The sequence below is a fragment of the Mobula hypostoma genome, chromosome 8 (assembly GCF_963921235.1).
Source record: "Mobula hypostoma chromosome 8, sMobHyp1.1, whole genome shotgun sequence".
Taxonomy (NCBI): domain Eukaryota; kingdom Metazoa; phylum Chordata; class Chondrichthyes; order Myliobatiformes; family Myliobatidae; genus Mobula; species Mobula hypostoma.
The window spans coordinates 155335755-155360780 of NC_086104.1; the positions used below are offsets into that span (position 1 = coordinate 155335755).

At 47.5% G+C, this 25026-nt stretch overlaps 1 protein-coding gene across 1 annotated transcript in view; it reads right to left on the reverse strand.

Moving 5' to 3' along the window:
• LOC134351094 (inositol polyphosphate-5-phosphatase A-like) overlaps positions 1-25026 on the reverse strand; it is a 66766-nt gene that overhangs the window by 23362 nt on the left and 18378 nt on the right. The window contains exons 2-5 of the mRNA XM_063057156.1: positions 19525-19566; positions 18329-18429; positions 6460-6547; positions 872-935 (exon numbers count right to left, since the gene is read on the reverse strand). Coding sequence (XP_062913226.1) covers positions 872-935; positions 6460-6547; positions 18329-18429; positions 19525-19566 — 295 coding nt within the window. The remainder of the gene's footprint in view (positions 1-871; positions 936-6459; positions 6548-18328; positions 18430-19524; positions 19567-25026) is intronic.

Here is a 25026-nt window from a genome sequence, read left to right on the forward strand (position 1 = left end):
TGGTCAGGCTCGAACAAGGGTGGAGGGACTTTGAAAGCAACCCGCGCAGGGACTCCTGAAGCCCAGGGAGACTGGCCGGCACTGGAGAACAGCTGGCAACGGGGAGAGGGGGTGGTTGGGACACCAATACTAGCAGTCCCAGTCACAGGTAAGAGTTGCAGGAGTCACGGAGAAGTAAACAGACCCTTCGGCCCATTTAATCTATACCATCTGTTAGCCTCTGATTTATTAACACTGATCCCATTTTTACCCTCCCCACATTCCTGTCATCTTCCCCCAGACTCCCCCCACCCACCTATGCACTGGGGGTCATTCACACTGGTCAATTCTTCTCAACTAACTTGCATTACTCTGGGATGTGGGGGGACCCGGGACAAACCAGCATCATCACAGGGAGAACATGCAAACTCCACACAGACCGCGACAGGGGTCGGGAAAGAACCCGGGTCCTTGGGGCTGTGAAGGAGTGGCTCTCCCCTCTGCGCCGTCCACTCCCTTCCTACCCAGGACAGGAGGGGATGAGGTTTCCGAATCCCTCTTTCAGTCACAAGCACGACTTTCAGGAATAGCCGCGGTGAGCGCAACACTATTACACGTCGGAGCCTCGGAGTTCAGAGTTCAATTCCAGCATTGCCTGTCAGTCAGGAGACTGTCCCTGAGAGGGGGGGAGAGAGGGGGGGAGAGGGGGGGGAGAGAGGGGGGGAGAGAGGGGGGGAGAGAGGGGGGAGAGAGGGGGGGAGAGAGGGGGGGAGAGAGGGGGGGAGAGAGGGGGGGAGAGAGGGGGGGAGAGAGGGAGAGGGGGGAGAAAGAATCACACAGAATGAGAGTGATTAGAGGGCAGAGTCTGTAAGTATAAAATTGTAAACATTACCTTTGAAGTCAAACTGGAAAACAGATTGAACAGATTTGTGTAGGAAGTACACACTGCCCAGGGCCTGGGGAAGAAGAGGGGCAAAGAGGTGAGAAAACAGGGAACAGGTAGTTTGTCTGCAGTTGTGTGAGGGAGGGCGAGCTGGACGAACACCCCTCAGTGTGACGTGCGTATCCCACAGGTTTCCGCAGGAATTCTTCACACCCTGGGGGACAACTGCCCCAGGGGCCTTTGAGAATTACGTTCTTTGGGTCTTCTGACAGACCTTGTGCTCCACGTACTGACACAGAACACAGAACACGTACTGACAGGGATCCTGTAAAGGTAAAAGAACTTCCCCACACATCTCCTTTACTTACCCCTCCTCACCTTAAATGCATGCCCTCTGGCATTAGAAACCTAGAAAAAATACCGGCTGCCTATTCTATCGATGCTTCTGATAATCTCATAAACCTTTATCGGGTCTCCTCTCAAGCCTCTGGTCTTGAACAGTTGCCTCCTGCAGCTGGAGGAGAGGCTGACCAGAGGCTGGTCTGGGAGACGTTCCAGACACCGCACCATTAACACAGATTGACACCGGTTTGACAGGGAGGCTGGGTGGGAAACCCTGGCTCAATGTGAATATAAGAACTACATTCCTACAGCACGGAGGCAGGCCGCTCGGCCCATCCTGTCCATGATGATAAAATCTCCCATCTCATCTATTCCTGTTGAGGGGAGTGTTGTCACTCAGAGGGTGTAGCGAGGGTGGAACGGGCCACCAGTGGAGTTGCAGGATACACGTCTGACCATAGCATTTGAGAGAAGTTTGGATAAGTACACGAATGGGAGGGGCATGAAGGGCTAGGCAGAAGATCAGTCGGTATGACTTAGATGGGCCAAAGGGCTCCATCGCTCAATGTGCTCTCACTGGGCTCAGGTCTCTCTAAGCAGGGATTCCTGAGCTTTTTTGTGCCATGGACCCCTACCGTTAACCAAGGAGGGTCTGTGGACCCCAGATTGGGAAACTTTGCTGCAAAGCATTTTAAACCTTATTAAATATACTTGCCCCGACCACTTCCTCCACCAGAACCCTGGCAGTGCATTCTACACACCCACCACTCGCCAGGTAAAAAGCATACCTCTTGATATTTTGACTAGAATATAAAAACAAGGATGTCATGTTGAGGCTTCATAAAGCACTGGTGAGACCTCACTTGTTTTGGGCCTTGGGACCCTTATCTTGGAAAGGATGTGCTGACACTGGAGAGGATTCAAAGTAGGTTCACGAAAATGATTCCAGGATTGAAAGGCTTGTCATATGAAGAGTGTTTGATGGTTCTGGCCTGTATTCATTGGAATTCAGAAGAATGAGGAGGGATCTCATTGGAACTGGATAGAGTGGATGTGGAGAGGATTTTTTCCTACGGTGGTGGAGTCTAAGACCAGAGGGCATGTCCTCAGAGCAGAGGAATGTCCATTTAGAACGGAGATGAGGAGGAATTTCTTCAGCCAGGGAGTGGCGAATCTGTGGAATTTGTTGCCACCGGTGGCTGTGGAGACCAAGGCATTGGATATATTTTAGTCACTGAAAGCAAACATGCAAGTACAGCAGGCAGTGAAGAAAGCTAATGGCATGCTGGCCTTCATAACAAGGGGAATTGAGTATAAGAGCAAAGAGGTCCTTCTGCAGCTGTACAGGGCCCTGGTGAGACCACACCTGGAGTACTGTGTGCAGTTTTGGTCTCCAAATTTGAGGAAGGACATTCTTGCTATGGAGGTAGTGTAGCGTAGGTTCACAAGGTTAATTCCCGAGATGGCGGGACTGTCATATGTCAAAAGATTGGAACGACTGGGCTTGTATACTCTGGAATTTAGAAGGCTGAGAGGGGATCTTATTGAAACATATAAGATTATTAAGGGATTGGACACGCTGGAGGCAGGAAGCATGTTCCCGCTGGTGGGTGAGTCCAGAACCAGAGGCCACAGTTTAAGAATAAGGGGTAGGCCATTTAGAACGGAGTTGAGGAAAAACTTTTTCACCCAGAGAGTTGTGGATATGTGGAATGTTCTGCCCCAGAAGGCTGTGGAGGCCAAGTCTCTGGATGCTTTCAAGAAAGAGATGGATAGAGCTCTTAAAGATAGTGGAATCAAAGGTTATGGGGATAAGACAGGAACTGGATACTGATTATGGATGATCAGCCATGATCACAGTGAATGGTGGTACTGGCTCGAAGGGCCGAACGGCCTACTCCTGCACCTATTGTCTGTTGTCTATTTAAGGCAGAAGCTGACAGATTCTTGATTGGTCAGGGCATGAAGGGATACAGAGAGAGGGCTGAGAGGAAAATTGATCAGTCATGATGAAGCGGAGGAGCTGGCTCGATGGGCCAAATGATCTATTCTGCTCCTATGGTCTTAGGAACAGGCTCCCTATACTTTCCTCCAATCACCTTAAAATTATGCCTGTTCATATTAGCCATTTCCACCCTGGGAAAAGTCCTTGGCTCTCTACTCAATCTATGTCTCTCATCATCATGTACACCTTTATCTCATCCTCCTTCGCTCAACCTATCCTCATAACACTCTCTAATCCAGGCAATGCCCTGGTAAATCTCCTCTGCACTCTCTCTAAAGCTTCCACATCCGTCTTAGACCGAAGGGACTAAATCTGCTAAAAAGGAGTGGGTTTGCAAGGGATGTTATTGGTTTAATATGTATCTGTATCTATGTTCGAATTGGATTGCACTGTGTTGGTTTAACAGATAACAAGAGTCTAAGGTTCGATACAGTGGCTGGCTGTGCCCGTTTGGTACCAGAACAAAGTCCTGGCAGGTCACTCTGGACACACTGACCTGAACAGGGCAGTCTCACTGCAGACACCCCATCGCGGGTGGGTCAGTCCAATCCAGCCAAAGCAGTAGCCACTCAGCACTGGGCTCTCTCCCCCACTCCCCTGCCCGTGCTATGACAAGTGACCCAGAGTCAGGGGGAGCAGATTCACAGCCACACCCCCCACCCATCACCAACAGATCCTCAGTTCCTGGAATTTTCCCCCACACCTCGTGTGTTCCGATGCAAAGCTCTCTCCCGTTTTCGGAAATTGGCCCCAACATTAACCAAACACTTAAATCATGCACAGTTTAGTAAGAACCTATTGACTCACAAATGGTTATACATCAAAATCCCATTTTTCCAGGGTGGCGGGAGGGGGAAGAGTCAGTAAAGTGAAGGGAACAAAGGTGAACTGGCCAAATTTCACAGACTAATGGGGAATCAGTCCGAACTCACACTGGGCCTGGGGGTTCAAGGAAGATTCTGGCATTTTGTGCCATTTTTAATCGCCGGTATCTGTCTGACACACCTAGAGCTGTCCGAAGATTGAATTCATCATTTAAAAATGGGCGGATCAATAATTTTAATCAATTTATTAACTTTCTCTCACGGCTGCGAAGCGAATAGTTTTGGAATGAGGAAGCTGCGAGTACTTAAACCTCGTCTCGGAGCGGATTCTGCTGGGGGGAGCTACGCTGAGCGACATCCGAGGCCTGTTCTGCACCCTCAGCCCCTCCCTCCGAGGCCTGGACCCTTGGGCAATCCCTGCACTCATGTCTGGGAGAACACCTGGCCAGGTCTCTCCCAAGCATCTGACTGTCCCGGCCAAGGGTCTCGGCCTGAAATGTTGACTCTCCCACTGGGGAAACCAAAGGCCAATGTCTATGGATCCGAATGGGCTGGCGGCCGGGGAGGGCCCGCCCTGTGGTTAGGGGATTGTGTATGTGTGGGTGGGAGGGGGAAACGGGGCTCGTTTTGTTGTGTTGTTCTGCCGAGCATGGTGGGCATGCTGTGTTGGTGCCAACACCTGTGGGCTGACCCCAGCACCTCCTCAAGTCTGTGTTGGTTGTTAACGTAAGCGACATACTTCACTGTATGTTTCGATGTACACATGACAAATAAATGAATAAATCCCATATCAGAGATCTCCGGCGCCTGCACTCGTTTCTGTATGACACAAGACATGGGGGAAGTGTTGGTTGGATCCCCACTCCCGCCTGCGTGACGTCCATCCTGACACCCGAATGAATTAACTCCCAACCCTCGTCCTGTTTCAGGTAAGCTGCCATTTGCAGGTCAGCCACCAGGTGGCAGCCTGGCACCAGAAACCATGTACCTGCTCCATGCACAAACACAAATGCCGGAAGAACTCAGCAGGTCAGGCGGCATTTGTGGAGGCGAATAAACAGCCAATGTTTCAGGCCGAGACCCCTCATCAGGATTGGATCAGGCCGACCTTCATCGTCAATCCTGAGTTATCTATTAATTGAGATAGAGCGCAGAACAGGCTCTTCCAGCCCTGCGAGCTGTACTGCCCACCAGCTGTTTAACACTAACCTAATCAGAGCACAATTTATAATGACCAATTAACCTACCAACTGATAGGTCTCTCGACTGTGGGTGGAATCTGGAGCACCCAGAGAAAACACGCGCTCAGGGGAATGACGTTGCACTAATCGCTATGTTACCATGGAAATATTCTTGAACGGATTTCTCAATCTGTTTCACTTTGACCCTTGCACCATATTTATTTGCCCACACTTTCTTTGTCACGTAATGCTGGCCTCTGCACCTCTACCTCCTGACGTATGAATGAGTTGTCAATGACACAAACAAAGGTTTTTATCAGCTCAATAATCGACCAATGACACAGGGCAACAACAATTCTGCTTCCTGAGTACTTCTGAGGGTATCCTACAGATTTTGGGCTGCTGACCATGAAAATCACCATGAAATTTCCCTATCATGCACCAAGTTTTTGAAATCAGCTGTATTTGTTATTTCAATTGATAACTCAGGTCAGGGTAACTGATGCCAAGATTAAGAAAGGCATTTTTGTTGGTCCACAAATCAAACAAGTCATCAACGACTGGCAATTTGAAGAACTTCTGGTGGGACTGGAGAAAATCACATGGAAGGCATTCAAGGATGTCGAAAATTTTCTTGGCAACTACAGAGCACCAAGCTACGTGCAGCTCGTTAACAACATGCTTAAAGCACACAAAATTATTAAGTGCAACATGTCAGTAAAGATTCATTTTCTGCATTCCCATTTAGACTTCTTCCCTGCAAATCTTGACACTATCAGTGACGAGCATGGTGAAAGGTTTTACCAGGAGATTGCGATCATGGAGAAATGGTATCAGGGCAAATGGAATCCATCAGTGCCGGCTGACTATTGTTGGACACTTAAGCGAGAAGCTTCAGACACGGAGTGCAAACGAAAATCACCAACAAAGCATTTTTAGCTTAGTTGAACTATTGCAAAGCATCAGTAATTAAACACATTATATTTAATAGGTTACTTTCTTGTCTCTCCAATTCTCAACATGTTACAAATAGTATGAAATTCTAGTTGTGTTCAGCTTCGAATGGTCTGTCATAAACAAATATAATTTCTGAGGAAGCAAAACTGTGAACAACATTTGTTGTCCAGTGTCGTGAACAGACAGCTGAGTAATTAACATAGCAATCCTAGTCGACACCAGGAGATCTGACTCGACTGACGCGATGAGCCAGCCCGCGGACGCGAGTTTCGCCTCGCCCGGACTCACCGTGAAATGGCTGTGCGCAGTGAAGTCCTCATCGAGGTACGCTCGTGCTCTGTCGTACTGTCGCATCTCCCTACTGGAGAGAACACCACTGTGTGGAGACAAGGCAAGTCCGCATTATCATGACGTGCAAAAGGCCCATCGACACAGGGCAAACCCTGCACCCCCCCCGCCCCCGTATTCCCTCCTGTAACGTATTCTCCCCATGTTGCTTCCCATCATCTCTCTCCAGATTCCAACAGGCAATTCGCTCCCAACCCGCACGTCACTGTGATGAGGGAGGAAACCGGATCATCCGGGGAAAGCATGCAAACTCCACATAGACAGTGCCAGAGATCGGGTTCAAACCCGGGACTTCAGGCAGTGACTCTACAGTACAGTGCAAAAATCTCAGGCACACATATATAGCTAGGCTATTTAAGACTTCTGCACAGTACTGTAGCAATTTTATGTATTGCGCTATTCTGATGCCACAAACAAAAAAACAAATTTCATGACATATGTGAGTGATGATAAACCTGATTCTGATCTGGGTCTCTATTGTGGACTGAGAGTGGGAAGGGGACAGGGAGAGGGGAATCATGGTTGGGAAAAGGAGAAGGGAGAGGGGAAGGAGTGGGAAGCACCAGAGAGACATTCTGTACTGATCAATAAACCAATTGTTCGGAATCAAATGACCTTGCCGGGTGTCTCGGGGCTGGGTGTGTCTGTATCCATGCCATCCTCTGGCACTCCTTCTCTGCCACTTGGCCCGCACCCCTCCTGCAGCTGCCCACTCTTGACATTCCCAACGTCCTTTGCTCCCGCCGGATTTACAAACTCATCTCCGCCCCACGTGGACAAACACAGTACTGTGCAAAACTCTCAGGCACCTTAGCGATACATACGCGCCGAAGACTTTTGCACGGTACTGTACCCGCTGCGCCACAGCCACACTGGGCACTGGATACCGTCTCCAACACCCTCGACACAAGAGAAAATCAAGAGACAGGCAGATGATGGAAATCCGAAATAAAAACAGAAAATGCCTTTAAAACGCTTGGCAGGTCAGGCCGTGTTCGCAAAGAGAGAAAAACAATCGTCACAGTGGATCTGAGAGCTGATAAACGGTCCCAGCTTTGAACCAGTAACCATTTCTCTTCTTGACCTGCTGAGTGCTCTCGGCATCTCCCGGTTTTATTCCGCACTTGTAGTAACATCCACTCCTGAACTCCTGCACATCAAACTCCACAGGCAGTTCGGACTAAGGGCAGAAGGAAGACCACGATCGCCCACGTCATACGACACGGGACATAACGACGACGATTAATATCTTTCCCGTAGCAGGGCAACCAAGCATGGGACAGTTACCCCATATTTGGGTCGTGGTTAGCACACAGCGCTCTTCAGTATGGATGACCCGGGTTCAATTCCCGCTGCTGTCTGTAAGGAGTCTGTACGTTCTCCCCGTGACCCTGTGGGTTTCCTCCAGGTGCTCTGTTTTCCTCCCACAACTCAAAGTGTAGCACCTGCTTAGACCCCGATCAGGGTCTCGTGAATCCATGGGAGCAGGTGGTGGATGGTCGTATGAGCAGCTGGTGCAGATCACAAGTCCTGGTTATGTGACCACTGACTTCAGGCAGACAATCTCTGAAGAGTATTGATAATGGCTGGGGTCACTGGTTGATAGGTTAATTGTCCCATAATTAGGCTAGGGTTAAATTGGAGGTTGGAGGTTGCTGCAAGATGTGACGTGAAGGGCCAGAAGAGTCTATTCTGTCCTATGGTCTACATCAGGGGTCCCGACCTTTCTCGCACTGCGGACCGGTTTAATATTGATGATATTCTTGCGGACCGGCCGACCGGGGGTGGTGGGGGGGGGGGGTTGTTCAAGTAGGGTTAAACTCACCTCAACATGTATTTTACAATTAGGGTTGCCAACTTTCTCACTCCCAAATAAGGGACAAAAATAGCAGTCAAATCCCGGGACACTTTGCCCCAGGAAAGACTACTAGACTACTGTGACCATGAAGCCTTGCGCGGGCACCTGTGTGCACACGTGGGTACACGCCGAATTTTTCCCCACAAATCGGTTTTGCCTTCATCTTCCCGACTGCACTGTACATACATTATTTCTACTTTATATAGGCTGTGTATTTATCATATCATTCCTGCTTTTACTAAATGTTAGTGTTATTTTCGGTTTTATGTGTTATTTGGTATGATTTGGTAGGTTATTTTTTGGGTCTGGGAACACTCCAAAATTTTTCCCATATAAATTAATGGTAATTGCTTCTTCGCTTTACGCCATTTCAGCACGAAAGGTTTCATAGGAACGCTCTACCTTAGCAGGGGAAATACGGGACAAACCAATTTAGCCCAATATACGGGATGTCCCAGCAAATACGGGACAGTTGGCAACCCTATGTTCAAGTTCAACAGTGCGTGACAGGGAATGAGGAAAGGTGCAGCTGACTCGTATCGTTTCCTCGCGGCCCGGTAGCACATGCTTTGCGGCCCGGTGGTTGGGGACCGCTGGTCTTAAGGATTGAGGCTCGTGTCCTGTTCTGCAGAATCATGGACACGCGCTATGAGAAGGTACCATTCCAGCTGGGCAGGAGCCCCGATGGGCCAAATGGCCTAATTCTGCTCCTTGTCTTGCAGTCCAGTAACAACATTTAAAAGCCAGTTGGACAGGTACATGGATGGGAAAGGGTTAGAAGTTTATGGGTCAAACACTGGCAAATGGGACTACCTTGCTCAGCATGGACCAGGTGGGCCGAACAACATGATCCATGATTCTGTGACTGCAGTACCTAGTGCTGACTGATGGGGGTGCTGCTGCCCCAGCAGTAATAGGAAGACCTCCATATCCAAAACAATATTCCTTCCTAACCAACCCCCGCCCATTTACTTTTCAAATTTACCTTTTAATTTCAGACCTACACTTCCTCTACAGGCTGACATTCTGTTTGTTCTAACCTCTTCCTGTCTCACTCAAGCTTCCCTGGCGTGCCTTGTCTGTTTGGAGTTAGAGGAGATTATGTATATAATTACAAATTGCAGACTATTACAAATTCCTACAGATGTACAGTGGAGAGCGTTCTGACTGGCTGCATCACTGTCTGGCACAGAGGCTGCAGGGCTCTGGCCTCAGCTGTCCCACCCTGGGCACAACCATAAAATATGGAGCCGAACCAGGCCATTCGGCCCATCGAGTCTGCTCTGCCATTCTATCACGGTCAATTTATTTTCCCTCTCAACTCCATTCACCTGCTTTCTCCCTATAACCTTTGATGCCCTTACTAATCAATCTCCGCTTTAAAAATACAATAATTTGGCCTCCACAGCTGCCTGTGGCAATGAATTCCACAGATTCGCCAACCTCTGGCTAAAGAAATTCCTTCTGATCTCTGTTCTATAGGCACGTCCCTCTATTCTGAAGCTGAGTTTTCTGATCCTAGACTCCAATTTCACTCTGTGTCGGTCTTTTAATATTCGACAGGATTCAAAGAGACACCCGTCGTTCTTCTAAACTCCAGTGAGGACAGACCCAGAGCCATCAACTGCTCTTCAAATGTTAACCCTTACATTCCCAGAATCACACACAAACCTCCTCTGCACCCCTCTCCAAAGCCAACACGTCTTTTTGTCTTCGCTCCCCACCATCAAACACATCTTTGGGAGCTGGTGCCTAAAGAAGGCTGAAATCCATCGCCAACGACCTTCACCATCTGGGACATGCTCTCTCCCCATTACTACCATCAGGGAGGAGGTAGAGGTGAACTGACAAGCTCAACGATTTAGGAACAGCTTGTTCCTCTCCACCATCATAGACGGGTTAGGACGAAGGGCCTGTTCCAGGATTCTTTGGCTGCAGTACCCAGCAGTGACTGATGGGGGTGCCGCCGAGTCAGCAGTGATTGGAAGAGTCTGCTGATGGCACACAATTGTGCAGTGCCTATAAAACGTATTCACCTTCCCCCCCCCCCGGAAGTTTTCATGTTTTATTGTTTTACAACATTGAGTCACAAAGGATTTAATTTGGCTTTCTTAACACTGATCAACAGAAAAGACTCTTTCGTGTCAAAGTGAACACAAATTTCTACAAAGTGGTCTAAATGTATTAGAGTTATTAAACATGAGAAATAATTGATTGCATAATTACTCACCACCTTCTAGTCAGTACTTAGTAGGTGCACTTTTGGCAGCAATTACAGCCTTGAGTCTGTGTGGGTAGGTCTCTATCAGCTTTGCACACCTGGACACTGCAATTTTCACCGTTCTTCTTTATAAAACTGCTCAAGCTCTGTCAGATTGCATGGGGATCATGAGTGAACAGCCCTTTCCAAGTCCAGCTACAAGTTCTCAATTGGGTCTGGACTCTGATTTGGCCACTCCAGGACAATAACTTTGTTAGTTTTAAGCCATTCCTGTGTAGCTTTGGTTTTATGCTTGTGGTCATTGTCTTGCTGGCAAACAAAACTTCTCCTAAGTCACAGTTCTCTTGCAGACTGCATCAGGTTTTCCTCCAGGATTTCCCTGTATTTTGCTGCCTTCTTCCAGCTGACTTCAGAGTCTCCCACATGCCTTCTGACAAACTCTAGCCAAGATTTCACGTGAGTTATTTTCAACAGTGGCTTTCTCTTTGCCACTCTCCCATAAAGCTGTGACTGGTGAAGCACCCGGGCAACAGTTGTTGTATGCACAGTCTCTCCATCTCAGCCACTGAAGCTTGTAACTCCTCCAGAGCTGTCATGGGTCTCTTGGTGGCCTCCCTCACTAGTCCCCTTCTTGCACGGTCACTCAGTTTGTGAGGATGGTCTGCTCCAGGCAGATATACAGCTGTGTCATATTCTTTCCATTTCTTGATGATTGACTTAACTGTACTCCAAAGGATATTCAGTGACTTGGAAATGTTCTTGTATCCACCTCCTGACTTGTGCTTTTCAGTAACCTTTTCACAGAGTTGCTTGGAGTGTTCTTTTGTCTTCATGGTGTAGTTTTTGCCAGGATACTGACTCACCAGCAGTTGGACCTTCCAGCTACAGGTGTATTTTTACTACAGTCAATTGAAACACCTTGACTGCACACAGGTGATCTCCATTTAACTAATTCTGTGACTTCTAAAACCAATTGGCTTTACCAGTGGTGACTTGGTGTGTCATATTAATTGATTACATACTTACATAATCAATTATTTTGTGTTCTATATTTGTAGTTAATTTAGATCACTTTGTGGAGATAAGCCAAATTAAATCCACTGTGATTCAATGTTGTAAAACAATAAAACATGAAAACTTCCAAGGGGTTGAATACTTTCTATAGGTATCAGTAGTACAGTGGAATAAAGGGAATTACAGAGGCATGAGAGAAGAATTGGCCAGAATTGATTGACTGGCAGGGACGAAGGCAGAGCAGCAACGGCTGGAATTTTTTTGGAAACAATTTGGAAGGCATGGGATATATACATCCCAAAGTGGAAGAAGTATTCTAAAGGGAAGATGACACAACCACAACCACAAGTCAAAGCCAACATAAAAGCCAAAGAGAGGGCATATAATAGAACAAAGATTCGTGGGAACTTGGGGGATTGGGAAGCTTTTAAAAAAACAGAAGGCAACTGAAAAATCATTAAAAAGGTAAAGATGGAATGCAAAAGTAAGCTAGCCAATAATATTAAAGAGGATACCAAATGTTTCTTCAGATACATAAAGTGTAAGTGAGAGGTGAGAGTGGATATTGGACCACTGGAAAACGATGGGTGACAAGGAAATGGCGGACGAACTGAATAAGTATTTTACATCAGTCTTCACCGTGGAAGATGCTAGCCTTATGGTGGAAGTTCCAGGGATCAGGGGTCATGAAGTGTGTGAAGTTGCCATTACTAGAGAGAAGGTTCTTGGGAAACTGAAAGGTCTGAAAGTAGATAAGTCACCTGGACCAGATGGTGTACACTCAGGGTTCTGAAAAGATTGTGGAGGCATTAGTAATGATCTTTCAAGAATCACTAGGTTCTGGAATGGTTCTGGAAGACTGGAAAATTGCAAATTACAGGCCAGTTAGTCTGACCTCAGTGGCTGGGAAGATGTTGGAGTCGATTATGAAGGATGAGGTCTCAGGGTGCTTGAAGGCACTTGATAATATAGGCCATAGTCAACATGGTTTCCTGAAGGGAAAATCTTGCCTGGAAAATCTGTTGGAATGCTTTGAAGAAATAACAAGCAGGATAGACAAAGGAGAATCAGTGGATGTTGTGTACTTGGATTTTCAGAAGGCTTTTGACAACGTGTCATGAGCTGCTTAACAAGCTACGAGCCCGTGGTATTACAGGAAAGATTCTTGCATGGATAGAACAGTGGCTGATTAGCAGATGGCAAAGAGTGGAGATAAAGGGAGCCTTTTCTGACTGGTTGGCGTTGACCAGCAGTGTTCCACAGGGATCTGCATTGGGACTGATTTTTTTTGTTATATGGCAATGATTTGGATAATGGAATTAATGGCTTTGTTGCAAAGTTTGCAGACGATATGAAGTTAGGTGGAGGGGCAGCTTGTTGTTGAGGTGCTACAGAGGCTGCAGAACGACAAACAGTTTCAGAGAATGGGCAAAGAAATGGCAGATAGAATACAGTGTTGGGAAGTGTATGATCATGCACTTTGGTAGAAGAAATGAAAGAGTTGACTATTTTCAAACTGGGGAGAATATACAAAAATTGGAGGCACAAAGGGACTTGGGAGTCTTTGTGCAGGATTCCCGAAAAGTTAATTCGTAGGGTGAGTCTGTGGTGAGGAAGGCAAATGAAATGTAGCATTCATTTCAAGAGGACTAGAACATAAAAGCAAGGATGTAATGTTAAGACTTTATAAAGCACTGCTCAGGCCTCACTTGGAGTATTGTGAGCAGTTTTGGGCCCCTTCTTTCAGAATGGATGTGCTGAAACTGGAGAGGGTTCAAAGGAGGTTCACGAAAATGATTCCATCATTGAACAGCTTGTCGTATGAAGAGCGTTTGATGTGTCTGGGCCTGTATTCACTAGAATTCGAAAGAATGTGGGGTGACCTCATTGAAACCTATTGAATGGTGAAAGGCCTTGATAGAGTGAATGTGGAGAGGATGTTTCCTATGATGGGAAAGTCTAAGGCCAGAGGACACAACCTCAGAATAGAGGGGCATCCTTTTAGAATGGAGATGAGGAGGAATTTCTTTAGCCAGAGTGGTGAATCTGTGGAATTCGTTGCCACTGGCAGCTGTAGAGGCCAAGTCCTTGCGTATATTTAAGGCAGAGGTTGATAGATTCTTGATTGGTCAGGGCATGAAAGGATATGGGGAGTAGGCAGGGGATTGGGGCCGAAGGAAAATTGGATCAGCCATGACGAAATGGCAGAGCAGACTCGATGGGCCAAATGGCAAAATTCTGCTCCTGGATCTTATGGTCTTGTGATAACACCCTATCTTCTCTGACTTCGGATATGGCTGCAACAAATAATAATTTCCTAAAACTAAATGACGATAAAACTGAAATACTTTTGGTTGGTCCCAAGTGGATATGGCCCAGACCATCACAGGGTAAAGCTCTCCCCACCATTGAGCACATCGAAATACTGATGTAGGAAAGCAGCATCCATCATCAGGGACCCCCACCACCCAGGTCATGCTCCCTTCTCACTGCTGCCAACAGGGAGAAGGTACAGGAGCCTCAGGACTCACACCACCAGGTTCAGGAACAGTTATTACCCCTCAGACATCAGGTCCCACACCACCAGGTTCAGGGACAGTTATTACCCCTCAACCAGCAGGTCCCACAACAACAGGTGCAGGAACAGTTATTACCCCTCAACCATCAGGTCCCACACCACCAGGTTCAGGAACAGTTATTACCCCTCAGCCATCAGGTCCCACACCACCAGGTTCAGGAACAGTTATTACCCCTCAACCATCAGGTCCCACACCACCAGGTTCAGGAACAGTTATTACCCCTCAACCATCAGGACCCACACCACCAGGTTCAGGAACAGTTATTACCCTACAACCATCAGGACCCACACCACCAGGTTCAGGAACAGTTATTACCCTACAACCATCAGGTCCCACACCACCAGGTTCAGGAACAGTTAATACCTGTCAACCATCAGGTCCCACACCACCAGGTTCAGGAACAGTTATTACCCTACTACCATCAGGTCCCACACCACCAGGTTCAGGAACAGTTATTACCCCTCAACCATCAGGTCCCACACCACCAGGTTCAGGAACAGTTATTACCCTACAACCATCAGGTCCCACACCACCAGGTTCAGGAACAGTTATTACCCTACTACCATCAGGTCCCACACCACCAGGTTCAGGAACAGTTATTACCCCTCAACCATCAGGTCCCACACCACCAGGTTCAGGAACAGTTATTACCCTACAACCATCAGGTCCCACACCACCAGCTTCAGGAACAGTTATTACCCTACAACTATCAGGTCCCACACCACCAGGTTCAGGAACAGTTATTACCCTACAACCATCAGGTCCCACACCACCAGGTTCAGGAACAGTTATTACCCCTCAACCATCAGACCCCACACCACCAGGTTCAGGAACAGTTATTACCCCTCAACCATCAGGTCCCACACCACCAGGTTCAGGAACAGTTATTACCCTACAACCATCAGGTCCCACACCACCAGGTTCAGGAACAGTTATTACCCCTCAACCATCAGGTCCACACCACCAGGTTCAGGAACAGTTATTACCCCTCAACCATCAGGTCCCACACCACCAGGTTCAGGAACAGTTATTACCCCTCAACCATCAGGTCCCACACCACCCGGTTCAGGAACAGTTATTACCCCTCAACCATCAGGTCCCACACCACCAGGTTCAGGAACAGTTATTACCCCTCAACCATCAGGTCCCACACCACCAGGTTCAGGAACAGTTATTACCCCTCAACCATCAGGACCCACACCACCAGGTTCAGGAACAGTTATTACCCCACAACCATCAGGTCCCACACCACCAGGTTCAGGAACAGTTATTACCCCTCAACCATCAGGTCCCACACCACCAGGTTCAGGAACAATTATTACCCCTCAACCATCAGGTCCCACACCACCAGGTTCAGGAACAGTTATTACCCCTCAACCATCAGGTCCCACACTACCAGGTTGAGGAACAGTTATTACCCCTCAACCATCAGGTCCCACACCACCAGGTTCAGGAACAATTATTACCCCACAACCATCAGGTCCCACACCACCAGGTTCAGGAACAGTTATTACCCTACAACCATCAGGTCCCACACCACCAGGTTCAGGAACAGTTATTACCCTCAACCATCAGGTCCCACACCACCAGGTTCAGGAACAGTTATTACCCTACAACCATCAGGCTCCTGAACTCCATTCAACTTCACTTGCTCCATCACTGAACTGTTCCCACAAGCTATGAGTTCACTTTCAAGGAATCTTCATTTCACGTTCTCGATATTTATTGCTTATTTATATATTATTATTTTTTCTCTTTCTTTTTGGACTTGCAGTTTGTTTTCTTTTGCACACTGGTTGTCCGCCCTGTTGGTGAGGACTTCCAATGATTCTGTTATGGTTATTAATCTGTTGATTTACTGAGAATGCCCACGGGAAAATGAATCTCAGGGTTGTATCTGGTGACATAAATGTATTAGATAATAAATTTACTTTGAAATTTGAAGTGATCAGAGCAACACTTCAGCACTTTAGAAATATTGCAAAGGTACATTTGTTTCTGTCACTTACTGATGCTGAAAAACTAATTCACACCTTTCTAACGGATAGACTAGATTAGGGCAATGCACTCTTCACTGGCCTTACAAAGCAATCTATTGACAAACTTCAACTCATTCAGAACACCACAGCTAGACTCTTAACCAAAATCAGGATGAGAGAACATGACACTTCCCTCCTAGCAAATCAGCATTGGCTTCCTATATCTTTTGGAATTGATTTTAAAGTTCTGTATTGTTTTCAAAGCTCTTGACAGTCTGGGACCAAAGTCCATCACAGGGTTGTTTTTATTTTATAATCCCGGTATGGGGGTGGGGAGTCACTGCACAGGATCGAACTAAACTGCAGAGAGGAGTGAACTCAGTCATCTCCATCATGGGCACCAGCCTCCGAGGGGTCCAGGACACCTGCGAGGAGCGATCCCTCAGAAAGGCGGCAGCCATCATTAAGGACCCCCACCGCCCAGGGCATGCCTGGTCCTCACTGTTACCATCAGGGAGGAGGTACATGAGCCAGAAGGCACACACTCAGCGATTCAGGAACAGCTTTTTTCCCTCTGAAATATACCTCTTACAGTAAGTATCAGATTTTATCACGTAGTATTGCCACATAACAACAAATTTCACAACATATGCCGGTGATTAAATCCTGCTCGAGCTCTCTGGTCTTCTTCCTCCGCTCTCTTAAATTTTAAACTATCTCCCTCAAAAGATAAATGGCAGATCAGCATTTTGGAACCACACTCCTAAACTGTGAAATTCAATACCTAAATCTATCTGTAAGGGATGCAGACTCAGTTGACACTTTTAAACACCAGCTCAAAACCTACTTACTTATCCTTGCTTTTAACTAAAATATTATAAGACCATAAGACACAGGAGCAGAATTAGGCCATTCAGCCCATCGAGTCTGCTCCACCATTCCATCATGATCCATTTATTATCCCTCTCAATCCCATTCTCCTACCTTCTCCCTGTAACCTTTAACACCCTGACTAATTAAGGACCTACCAACCTCTTCTTTAAATACATCTAATGGGTTGCCCTCCGCAGATGACTATGGCAATGAAATCCAGAATCACTGCCTTCTGGCTAAAGAAATTTCTCCTCATCTCTGTTCTAAAGGGGAACCTTCTATTGTGAGGCTGAGCCTTCTTGTCCTGGACCGCCCCCCCAGGAAACACCCTCTCCACGTCTGCTCCCAGGTCTTTCAACAATCGGCCAATCGGCAGGGTTTATAGAACACTGAACACCACTGCACAGTACAGGCCCTTCGGCCCACAATGTTGTGCTGACTTTTTACCCTACTGTAAGAGCAATCTAACCCTTCCCTCCTACAGAGCCCCCCAGTTCTCTGTCATCTTTGTGCTGATCTAAGAGTTTCTTTAATGTCCCTAACGTGTCTGCATCTTGCAGCCAGCCCTGACAGAGTGTTTCACAATAATAACATGGGGGCGGGGGGGGGGGGTAATGTCAGGGGTAGGATTATTTGAATACAGAAAGTGGCAGGAGCGTGGAACACGCTGGTAGAGTGGTGGTATAGGACAGGGTCTCGGGGTGACTGCGGGTGTCTCCAAGGTAACTGTGGGGGAACTCGGGGTGACAGCGGGGGTTTTGGGGTGACCACGAAGTTGTCGGCGTGACAGTCTCCATGTTTTGAGTTGACGTGCTTGTGCAAATGCATCCACACACACACACACACACACACACATACACACACACACACACACACACACACAGGCACACACACCCACACACACATACACACACACACAGACACACACACACACACACAGACACACACAGACAGACACACACACACACACACATACACACACACACAGACACAGACACACACACACACACACAGACACACACACACACACACAGACACACACACACACACACACACACACACACACACACACACACAGACACACACACACACACACACACACGGGAGTGGAACGAGGAGGGAATGGTCCCAGCTTTACCACATTGTTTGGGAGTTAATCCCACAGCCACGGGCCTTATTCTGTGGTCTGTGCCATCATGTACTATTACTTCACAATTTACGGCTCTACACTTAATCAATGATAAAGGCAGCCGCCACAAACAGTGGTCGTGCGAGCCTCACTCACTGCACAAACGTGTCCACGTGCACCATGCCAGTTTCATAGTCCTTCCCTCCGATCTCCTGAAGGTGGATGGCGATGAAGTGAGGCCTGAACTTGGCCACAGTCTGGGCAGAGGGAGAGAGAACGACATGTTGTCAGTGTGGCCATTGTCCCTGCACCCAGGGAAGATCGGTGCTGATCTACCCCGATGGCCACAAGTGTGAAGCTGGCAGAAGTGACACTGTCTCTTCCATCAGATTGGCCAGGCTGATGTCAGTTTTGGAGAACCTAGAACAGTACAGCACAATACAGGCCTTTCGGCCCACGATGTTGTGCTGACCCTTTAACCTAGTCCAAGATCATCTAACCTTTCTCTCCTACATTGCCGTCCATTTTTCTTTCATCCACGAAAAGAATTGTAATTCAGTGAGGAGAAGAGGTGTTTGCTAACTGGGCAGTAAAAGGCGGACATCTTCACCATCTGAGCAGGGACCAAAGGCTCAACCTCAGCCAGAATTATAACTTCACCACCAGGTACCGTCACCTCTCCACAACCCTCCCTCAGGTAACACGTTGGCCAAGAGTGATCACCTGTAACCAACACAGGTAATACGTTGGCCAAGAGTGACCAATGGGAGCACCCGTAACACAGGGTCCGAGAGTTACCAATGGGAACACAGGTAACACGTTGGCCAAGAGTGACCAATGGGAGCACCTGTAACACAGGGTCTGAGAATTACCAATGGGAACACAGGTAACATGTTGGCCAACAGTGATCACCTGTAACACAGGGGCTGAGAGTTACCAGTGGGAGCCCAGGTAACGTGTTGGCCAAGAGTGACCAATGGGAGCACCTGTAACACAGGGGCTGAGAGTTACCAGTGGGAGCCCAGGTAACGTGTTGGCCAAGAGTGACCAATGGGAGCACCTGTAACACAGGGTCTGAGAATTACAAGTGGGAACACAGGTAACATGTTGGCCAACAGTGAGCACCTGTAACACGGGGTCTGAGAGTTACCAATGGGAACACAGGTAATACGTTGGCCAAGAGTGACCAATGGGAGCACCCGTAACACAGGGTCCGAGAGTTACCAATGGGAGCCCGGGTAACGTGTTGGCCAAGAGTGACCTATGGGAGAACATGTAACACAATGTCTGAGTGTAACCAATGGGAACACAAGTACCACAAAGTTGCCAGAAGTGCACCTGGGAGTACTCACCTGATAAAACTCCTGTAACCAGATTGATTGCAAACCTTCCAGCTGCGACAAAAGAGAGACACAAAATTATGAACAATGCATTAATTTAATATTCCCTTCTGTTTGTCGTGAGCCTCCTGAGCTTCCTTTCTTTGTAAACTCTGTGTCTCAAACACACCCAGATCCCGGCACCTCTGTCCTCACCCCCCACCCCATTTCCCTGGTTCCTTTAGCCGTCCCGGCCCTAAGGTTGGATCTCTCGCTTGCTTCCACACTCCACTGGTCTTCCTAAGACCACCCCTCTTTGTCATTTCTACTGTGTTATCTTTTTAATCTTTTTGCTTTCAGGATAAACTATTCTGCATATATTAGTACTAAAATGTGGAACACTATCCTTTACACGTGTGGCCTATAGGTTCAGTGTTATCAGACCTATGCATCTGTAGTAACGCACACACAAAATACCAGGGCAGCCCAGCAGTCAGGTTGCGTCTGTGGAGGGGATTAAACAGTCGACTGGAAATCTTCCTACTTCCCTGTGGCCCAGTCACCTATCCCCTCTCACACACATTGTGGTGTTCGCCGAGCTTGGCAAGTAGCTTGCAGACGTTTCATCACCAGTCGAGGTGACGTCCTCGGTGCGCAGTTGTTGGTATTTCTCTCTGGGAGAAACTCGTGTTTACAGAGGCCCCCAGTCGCTTGCCTCGGTCCTGATTGCCCACCCCTTTAGCTGACCTCGACGAGCTAGGTTCAGCGAACACCGCGACATCAAACGCCTCGACCTGAGCTCCCCATACTCTCCACTGCCCCAGCCCAGCTTTCTGTGTAAGAGTAGGCCATTCAGCCCATCAACACCGTTCAGTAACTGTGTGTTTTACCTCAGGACCATTTTCCCACATTACCTCTGTATCCCCGGATTCCCTACAACAACCCACTACTCTTGAACGACGAACAGACAGGGTGTTTCCGACGCTCTGACCCAGCTAGTAGCTGGATACACAAGGTGGCCCGATCAACTACCCAGATCCCGGTCTGGGCAGGAGACTGGTGACTATGGAAGGCAAGTCAGATCCCTCAGTAACCCAGGGTCCCATTGAGCTCGGGTCACTGCATATGTTGGCTAATGGCTGAGAAAACAGGCACCACAGCACAGAAACAGGCCCTTCCACCCGTCTAGTCCATGCTGAAATATTCCGCCTTATCCTATCAACCTGCACCTCTCATCCAAACTTCTCTTAAATGCTGAAACCAAACCTGCGTCCAGCACTTCCACACTCTCACCACCCTCCGAGTGAAAAAGTTCTCCCCCGCCATCATCCCCTTAAACATCTCGCCTTTCATCCTTAACCTCCAGTTCTAGTCTCACACAATCTCAGTGGAAAAACCTGCTTGCATTTACCCTAGCTATGCCCCTCATAATTCTGTGTACCTCCATCCCCTCATTCTCCTACGTTCCGGGGAATAAAGTCCGAATCTATTCGACCTCTCCCTCGAACTCAGGACCTCAAGTCTGGGCAACATCCTCGTAAATTTTCTCCGCACTCACCAATATTATCCATATCCTTCCGGGGGGTAGGTGACCAAAATGGCACACAGTGCTCCAAATGCGGCCTCCCCAATGGTTCAACGTAGCGGCCCACCTCCTGCCCTCGACACGCTGATCCACGAAAGCCAGTGTGCCGAAAGCTTTCTTTATGAGCCCTACCTACCTGCGGCGCTCCTGTCAAGGTTGTTAATCATACACGATGCAAATTGTGCCCTTTAAGGTGACATACGAAGAAAAAGCTGCAGTGCAAAACAGGCTAAGGAAGTGGGAGTATGAAAATCACAATCTCACCACAACACCAACTGGAATCAGGAGAATTGTTAACAGAATCACTTTACTATAAAGTCCCAGGGTCCCCCGACTCACAACAAAGTACAGTCACTGGTGTGGCTTCTTAGTGATTTGCGACCAGCATTGCCCCTCTGAGGTCCTGGATCCAGGTATTTTAAATGGCCTGGCACAGCCTAGATGGGCCGAGGGGCCTGTTTCTGAGCTGACCTTTTCTATGACCCTATGTACCGAGGTACGGTGAAAAACTTATTCTTACAGCTCAGATCATTACCCAGTGCTTTGAGGTACAATCAGGTAAAACAACAACACAACGCAGAGTAAAGTTACACACATCAAAGTTGCTGGTGAACGCAGCAGGCCAGGCAGAATAAAGTTAAAGGTTTTTAAAAGATTAACCTTGTCACGTGGACTGTGACACTTGGAACAGCGATGCGCTCATCTCCCCTCTCGCCGTGGAAGGGGTGACACCTCCGAGACAGCCCGTGGCAAATCGAGCTGCTGGGTGAACAGTGGTTTCTGTTGGACTGCTAGGCCATGGTTCCTGTTTGGGGGCTTTGCTGTTTGCTTGCTTGGTGGGGGCGTGGGGGGGTGGTCGCTGATGCTTACAGCTGGAACAAGTGGCGGTTCGGGGGGAGGATGGCTGATGCTTTGCCGCTGTTTGTGTGTGGGGAGGGGGAGGGGAGGATTTGAGGTTCTAACATTTTTCTGTCATTTATTCTTCTGGTTTTTTCTCTGTTTCGGGGACGTCTGTGAAGAGTAAGAATTTCAGGTCGTATACTATGTACATCCTCTGATATGAAATGGAACCATTGAGCTACTGTATATTGACACTTGCAGGCGCCTCCCCCCCCGCCCCCCCCCAGCACATCCCTAGGTTGTGTAGCATGTTAACATAAACAACGCATTTCACTGCATGTTTCTATCTTCATTCGTTCTGGAATTTTCACTTTTTTTTCAGATTTTCATTAGTGTAGAAAACCTCAAAGGGACACAAATTCCTTTCACGTGCATCCAAGCCACCAGCGGATTGTCTGCGAGTGCCGGCAATGACGCCAGTGCATCGTAACGCTGGGTAGGCTACAGATGAAGACCAACGAACCAATGACAGAGGCCGACACATCACTGCATCCACCGTCAGTCTGTTACCCAACAAATCAGCAATCCAATTGGAGGAGAGCTTTGGTTTCTCCGGCACAACTGAATGAATTACCATCATCATTATGCGTCATGTTGTCTGACATGGGCGATCGTGGTCTTTCCATGTCCATGATTGTTTTTGGCTAATTTTTCTACAGAAGTGGTTTGCCATCGCCTTCTTCTGGGCAGTGTCTTTACAAGACGGGTGACCCCAGCTGCTCTGAAGCAGATGGCAGGGATTTCTTCCACCCCACCACCACCTGTTTGTAAAGTAAATTCTAATGATTTGAATGAAATGTAAATTTACCATGGACACCACAAAAATTATGCAAATTCTGCACCGCTGCGGCCAGTCCAAGAAACAAGGGGCAGGACACAGAGCAGAGCAGTCATCCAAAAGGAAGTGTGGCAGTTGTGGCAAGAGTTAAGGTGAACAAAGTTCAAAGTATGTAACACTCACAACACGCTGGAGGAACACAGTAGGTCGGGCAGCATCCGTGGAAGCATTGAGTCGACGTTTCGGGCCAGAACCCTTCGTCAGGACTGAAGAGGGAAGGGGCAGAGGCCCTATAAAGAAGGTAGGGGAGGGTTGGAAGAGGAAGGCTGGTAGGTGCCAGGTGAAAAACCAGTAAGGGGAAAGATAAAGTATGTACAAGGCAGCAGAGATTCACCTTCTTGCAGGCATTCCCAGTAGAACAAAAAAATAGAATCAATGAAAAACTATACATTGAGACTGACAAAAGGAGGTAAACGTTGCAAATTAGAATAATTAAAAAGGAAAGAAATAATCTTACAGTCCTTGAAAGTGAGTCCATAGGTTTTGGAATCGGTTCATTAATGAGGTGAGTGAATTTATCCATGTTTGAAGGGTAATAACTGCTCCTGAACCTGGTGGTGTGGGACCTGATGGTTGTAGGGTAATAACTGTTCCTGAGCCTGGTGGTGTGGGACCTGATGGTTGTAGGGTAATAACTATTCCTGAACCTGGTGGTGTGGGACCTGATGGTTGAGGGGTAATAACTGTTCCTGAACCTGGTGGTGTGGGACCTGATGGTTGTGGGGTAATAACTGTTCCTGAACCTGGTGGTGTGGGACCTGATGGTTGAGGGGTAATAACTGTTTCTGAACCTGGTGGTGTGGGACCTGATGGTTTAGGGTAATAACTGTTCCTGAACCTGGTGGTGTGGGACCTGATGGTTGAGGGGTAATAACTGTTCCTGAACCTGGTGGTGTGGGAACTGATGGTTGAGGGGTAATAACTGTTCCTGAACCTGGTGGTGTGGGACCTGATGGTTGAGGGGTAATAACTGTTCCTGAACCTGGTGGTGTGGGACCTGATGGTTGTAAGGTAATAACTGTTCCTGAACCTGGTGGTGTGGGACCTGATGGTTGAGGGGTAATAACTGTTCCTGAACCTGGTGGTGTGGGACCTGATGGTTGAGGGGTAATAACTGTTCCTGAACCTGGTGGTGTGGGACCTGATGGTTGAGGGGTAATAACTGTTCCTGAACCTGGCAAGGACAGTTTATGGATGTAGTGCAGTCAGCCCAAGTTAGAAATGTCATGAAGGGCAGAGGTTCCCTTTTGCACCACAGGGGACTGGAGCCTTCGGGGAAAACGGAGACAAGATATGCATGTAATTGAAGGATTCAGGCACACACCAATGAAGGGACAATTACATCACTAACTTCAAAATATCACCGGTTGTTAGTTTGTAGTTTCTATTCACTTTTAACACCTCTATTGTGGGTGGTAATTGATCTTGAAAGTAAAGAATTTGGACATACATAATTCACAAAATGGTTATTATCATGTAACTGCTAGTGAATTCGATATGAAACTGGCATTTCTCTGTTCAGGCTTCAGAACAGTGTGGTGACAGGGGCCGGGCTGATCTCCTCCTGCACAGGGAAATAATGAGAGATTGAGGAACGCGTGTAATCCGGATCAGGCGTGATCTTATTGAATGGCGGACAAGGCTGAATGGGACAGACGGCCAACTCCTGCTCCTATTTCTATGTTCTCCGGACTTCAATGACATGAAATTTGTTGCAGTGCAAAGGTGTGAAATTATTAAAAATTACGAAATAAATAAATACCACACAAAAAAGGAAATTAGCTCAGATACCAACTGGAAGCCATCAATGCTGGCTGATTATTACTGGACACTTAAGCATCAAGCCTCAGACACTCAGTATGAACAAAAATCATCAACAAGATATTTTTAGCTTAGTTGATCTATTGCAAAGCATCAGTGCCATCATGCAATTAAATGCATTATATTCAATAAAAGTTGATTTCATGTTTCTCCAAATTCCTACATGAAATAAGTAGACTGAAATTATATTTGTGTTCAGCTTCAAGCAGTCTATCATAAACAACAGTTTAAAAAAACTTACACGGTAATTGTCCAGTGTAATAAACCAATTACTTTTATTGCTGACACAAATCGTAATACGAACAATCCAGGGTTGTCCCTGTCTTTCTGGCAATGGGATGGCCTGGAGTAAGGACTGACACAAAGGTCACGCTGGCATGTCACAGCCCCC